The 4,760-nt window shown below is 69.7% G+C and overlaps 4 protein-coding genes across 4 annotated transcripts; 1 reads left to right on the forward strand and 3 right to left on the reverse strand.

The window, feature by feature from the left end:
- Positions 1 to 16: 16 nt before the first annotated feature.
- On the forward strand, positions 17 to 325 carry MNEG_14091 (hypothetical protein; the record flags this gene model as incomplete). The annotated part of the gene is made up of 1 exon (XM_014037434.1): positions 17 to 325. A coding segment is annotated over one exon (309 nt), but the record flags the coding sequence as incomplete, so codon positions are not given.
- Positions 326 to 1,473: 1,148 nt separating this feature from the next.
- MNEG_14092 (hypothetical protein) lies at positions 1,474 to 2,987 on the reverse strand (the record flags this gene model as incomplete). Its single annotated transcript, XM_014037435.1, has 2 exons — positions 1,474 to 2,517; positions 2,847 to 2,987. The coding sequence occupies 2 exons, from the start codon at positions 2,985 to 2,987 to the stop codon at positions 1,474 to 1,476; spliced, it is 1,185 nt and encodes a 394-aa protein (XP_013892889.1).
- A 29-nt stretch (positions 2,988 to 3,016) lies between these two features.
- On the reverse strand, positions 3,017 to 3,556 carry MNEG_14093 (hypothetical protein; the record flags this gene model as incomplete). Its single annotated transcript, XM_014037436.1, has 1 exon — positions 3,017 to 3,556. One exon carries the CDS (start codon positions 3,554 to 3,556, stop codon positions 3,017 to 3,019), a length of 540 nt encoding a protein of 179 aa, XP_013892890.1.
- A 713-nt stretch (positions 3,557 to 4,269) lies between these two features.
- On the reverse strand, positions 4,270 to 4,497 carry MNEG_14094 (hypothetical protein; the record flags this gene model as incomplete). Its single annotated transcript, XM_014037437.1, has 1 exon — positions 4,270 to 4,497. One exon carries the CDS (start codon positions 4,495 to 4,497, stop codon positions 4,270 to 4,272), a length of 228 nt encoding a protein of 75 aa, XP_013892891.1.
- Positions 4,498 to 4,760: the final 263 nt, after the last annotated feature.

Below are 4,760 nucleotides of genomic sequence, written 5' to 3' on the forward strand. Positions count from 1 at the left end.
CCCCTACCCTGGCCAGCCGGGCCCCTACCCCGGCCAGCCGGGCGGCTACGCCGGCCAGGCCCCCTACCCCCAGCAGCAGCAGGGCGCGTACATCCAGCCGCAAGGCAGCTACCCGCCACCTGCCCCAGGCTACAACCCCTACGCGGCCCCCGGCCACCCCCAGGGCCCCGCGGGCCCGTACGCGCCGCCCCAACAGCAGGCCATGACGAGCGCCAGCGCCGGCGGCGGCGGCGCGTGCGCGTGCTGCGCGGCGTGCGCGGCGGCGTGCGCGGCGTGCTGCCTGCTGGATACGTGCTGCGACCTGCTGTTCAGCGGTTTCGATTAGGGCCTGACGCACCCGAGGACGCCGTGTGAGGCCGCCGTGTGAGGCCGTGTCGCCGTCGCCTGCGGCGGCGCCGGGGCGCGCGGCGGCGGCGTGCCGGGCCGGCGTCTGCGGATGCAGTGCTGCGGCTGCCTTGTGTGACCCTGCAACTGCTCGTGGTTGCCTGAAGGGGCGTGCGGGCGCACTGGGGCGTCCACGCCCGTCGAGGACAGGATAATGGTTGAACTATGGTATTTCCAAAAATTGTCGAATCGGCAGCGATGCTGCCGCCGGGTGTCGCTCCTCTCCTGCTCAGACCTTTGTTTCGCATTGATGCCCAACCGACATGCACGTCGCCAGGCCAGGTGGCTTGCACGCGCCGTAGCCACACGCGTCTCCGGCGGCGCCAACACGAGATCATGACTCAAGTGACGCCGCCGCGTCGCGGCTCGGCTGCGCTCATGTTTTATTGGCGTTGAACATTGATGTTGGACTCAGACGAGCTGCAATGTCAGCAAGGTCATGAATGGCTCATATGCCAAAGCGGTGACGTCATTCCAGGGACTGGCGTTAGGGCAAGGGGCCCCAAGGCGTCGGGCCCGCAGGCTTGGCTGTGAGCACGCTGGTCACGGGGAATACTCTTGCACTGCCAGGCGTGCTGATCAGTGGGTCAGCTTTTGTGTGCATGCGTGTGTAACACCCCGGCCCCCGCGCTTCCTTCCGTACTACGTGTAAGTTTGATGAGGGTTTGTGTTGCGTCCCAGCGGTGGGGAGGGGTCGAGCTCTCCCTTGCCTGCGGCAGCCGTAGCCGTTTTTCCCGTTGACCGTTGTCCCGTCCGGGCGTTGCAGCCCTGGGAGCCCCTGTACCAATGAATGGGCAGAGGAGCAGGCGCCACACTGCAGCTGGCGCGACGAGGCCCGGGGGGATGCACTGCATGCCATTACACTCAAAGTGTTTGCACCAGGTCACACACAGGTCGCAGCAGGAGTTCAACAGTCACACACAGGTCGCAGCAGGATTTCAACAGTCTACAATTTAATTGGGGCTTCAGGGTTTACGTCTGTTTACTAAACAGCGCAAGAGATCTAGATACACCCCTGGTGGTGGCTCAATCATGACAGGATCAAACGTGGTTCAAGCAGAGCAGCGCAGGGAGGCAGCGGCGGCGCCATCACTCATCGCCCTCGCCCGCCTCTTCTTCCCCCTGCTCCCCCTCCTCCTCCTCTTCCTCCTCCTCTTCCTCCTCCTCCTCCTCCGAGCTGTCCATGTCTGACTCGCCCCACTGCAATATCTCCTCACTCACGCGCCCGCGCCGCACCAGCGACTCAAAGCCGCCCCTCATCGCGCGCAGCGCGGCCAGATCCTCCTCGAGAAGCCGCGGAATCTGGAGGGACGCCAGCGATCTGAACCACTTCGCGCCGGCCACGATCGAAAGCGCCTGCGCGAGCTGCGGCGAGCAGCCCGTCAGGTCCAGGTTGAGCTTGGCCCGCAGGCGCCCCGCCCGCGCGAGCCGGCGCCAGGGCTTCGGGTCGCGGCAGTCGCCCAGGCGCCGGTTGAGCCCGAGGTTGAGCTCTCTGAGCCGCGGCGCCCATTCCGCGCGCGCGATGTTGCCGACCGCGGCGTCGGTCAGCCCGCAGCCCGACACGTTCAGGCTCCGCAGCGCCGGCAGCGGCGCGGCGGCGAGCGCCGCGACGACGCCGTCGCCGGCGCCGCTCATGCGGGGGTGGCACGCGCAGCGCAGGTCCAGCTCCTGGACCCTCTGTAGGCCGCCCCAGCCCGCGAGCAGCGCCGCGACGCCGCGCCGCGTGAGCAGGCCGTGCCCGGTCAGCTCATGGCCGATGTACAGCTCCCGCAGCCGCGGCAGCCGCAGCCGCGCCAGCGCCGCCGCGCCGGCGTCGCACAGCAGGCAGTTGTCAATCTCAAGCACCTGCAGCTTGGAGCCCCGGCAGCCGCGGAGGTCCCCGACGCGATCCAGGTCTGTCCTGTGGAGGCGGAGGGTGGTCAGGTGCGGGAACCACGGCGCGGCGGCGAGCGCCTGCATGCCCGTGCGCGCCGCGGCGGCGGCGGCGGCGCCGTCTGCGCCGTCTGCGGCGCCCCCGGCGACGGGCTCGCTGAGGCGCGAGGCATCCCAGAGGGCGAGGGACTCGAGGCTTGGCATCTCCAGGCTGGCAAGGGCCGCGGCCTCTGAGGGGCCCACGGGGCTCAGACGCAGCTCCTGCGGCACAGCAGGGGTGCAGCGGCGCCGGCGAGGGCGGGAGAGGGTGGGTGCGTCTGTTGGAGGGAGGGGGCATTCGGTGGCAGGGCCGCGTGCGCCCCCGCTGCCGCGTCGCGGGCGGCGCCTCGCGGCCGGCCGGCGGAGGTTCTGAGCCCCCTCCAGCGTCCCAAGCGGGCGGCGGCGGCGGCAGGTCTTGCTCAAATCGGTGAGGGGCCGCGCAGGGTAGGTGGCGCGCCCGCCTGCCGCGCGGGGTCAGAGGCCACAGGCGGTTGGGTGAGAGATGCTTTAGGCTTGGCAGCGTTCGCGCCAGGTGGCCCCCGCGCGCCCACCTCCAGCGCTTCCCACTGCCCGGCTGACAGGGCGGCGCCGTAGTCAGGCGCCCCCTTGCCTGCCCCTTCGATCTCGAACGTCCCGAGATCCGGCAGCCGGGCGGCCGCGGCGACGTACGGCCCGCAGTCCTCCATCGGCATGTTGATCTGGAGCTTGAGCAGCCGCGGCATCACCTCGTCCACGCGCGCAGCTCGCATCCCCATGAGATGATCTGGAGCTCCTCGAGCGCCGGCAGCTGCCCCAGGCTCGGGAGCGCGTCCTCAAACGCGGCGGCGGCGGCGCCGCCGCCTGTCACTCGTAATTCCAAGCGCAACAGCGATGGCAGGCGGCCGGTCGCCGCGGCCGCGGCGAGGGCCGCCAGGGAGGCGGCCGCGGCGGGCGCGTCGGCGGCGCCGTCGGCGTCGATGGCGATCTTCCAGACGCGCGCGTCAACGAACGCGCGCGCGCCGCGGCACGTCAGGCGCAGCAGCTGCCTCGCCGCGCAGCGCGGGATCCCGTCGGACTCCCGCAGCACGATCCCCACAATGGTGTCCCGCAGGTCATTTGGCAGCGTGGGGGCGTTGATGTTGCCGGTGCCGTCGGCGACGAAGGGCCACAGCGGCGAGGGGCACGCGGCGTGGGCGGGGCGGGCCCGGCGGCGCGGGCTGCCGGGCCCCTGCGGTGATGTGTCGCCAGTGGCGCCGGCGACTGCTGGACCGGGTGCCTTCATGATGTGCCCTTTTTATGCGTGTGTGTGTGTGTATTTTCAGCGGCGTTATCGACGTGACGGCACTTTAAGATCCGAGATCAGCGCGCGGGGCGCCAAATCGCGCAGCGGGTTACCGGTATGCTAAACGTACAGTCTGCAATAGTCGGTGAGAAGCTACGAGAAATAAATGTGACACCGCCCTGGCTTGCATCGTCCCATAATCCGCAACCAGGGTTGAGCGCCGGATATCGATTGAGTAGTTCCTCGTCACCTTGAGTCACCGATTGTCTGGGTGGCGCTGCCCCTGCGCAGCTGGCCGTCGAGGAAACCTTACCGTCTCTGGTATATTCCATTCAGTCTGAGGCCACGTACATGGCAGCTTGTGTGGACCATTTACGCAGTAGAGCGGCGCAGCACACCAGCAACAGAATTCCAAACTTGCGTTTTAGCGATCAAATGGCGGAGCGTGGTACACGCATGCAGAACATGGAGGGGATGGCCCCCGCCTACCCCGCCACTGTCGCCTGCCTGCGTCGCCGCAATGGGGCGCGGCAGTTCCAGGCAGTCCCTCTCTCGCACGCGACAGGCGGGCGCGCAACGGCTGGCGCGGCAACCACGGCTGGTTGGCGGGCAGAGAGCGGACAGGCGCGCCCACAGCACGGTCCCCTACACATCCGCGCTCTCACACAAATACACACACACACACACACACACACACACACACACACACCCGGTCACCCCAGCCCGAACCACTTCGCCTTCTGCCGCTCCCTCTCCGCCAGCTGGCGCGCCAGCTCAGCGAACCCGGCCGCGCTCTCTTCTAAATCCGCCCCCTTGTCCTGCAGCCGCCGCAGCCGCTCCCCGCGCTCCTCCAGCCGCTGCCGGTTCTCAGCCATCACCGACCCCACCTCGTCCGCGCGGCCCCGCGCCGCGGTGGCGGCGGACGACGAAGCGCCCTCCATTGTAACCGCGGGCCGCCCGTACGCCGCCCGGATCTCGGCGGCTGTGCGCATGCGCGACCCCGCGCCGCCCGGCGCCGCAGCCGCGGCTGCGCCCACGCTGGAGGCGGCGGCAGCGGCGGCACGGGGAGCGGGGCGCGAGGGGCCCGTGCCACCCGCGTCCGGGCTGCGGCCGGTCGATCCCGCGCTTGCACTGCCTGGGCCGAACAGCTCGCGCCGGGTCGCCGCTTCGCTCGCCGCCGCGCTGCTGCTGCTGTTGCTGCTGC

The sequence above is a fragment of the Monoraphidium neglectum genome (genome assembly GCF_000611645.1).
Source record: "Monoraphidium neglectum strain SAG 48.87 unplaced genomic scaffold scaffold04250, whole genome shotgun sequence".
Taxonomy (NCBI): domain Eukaryota; kingdom Viridiplantae; phylum Chlorophyta; class Chlorophyceae; order Sphaeropleales; family Selenastraceae; genus Monoraphidium; species Monoraphidium neglectum.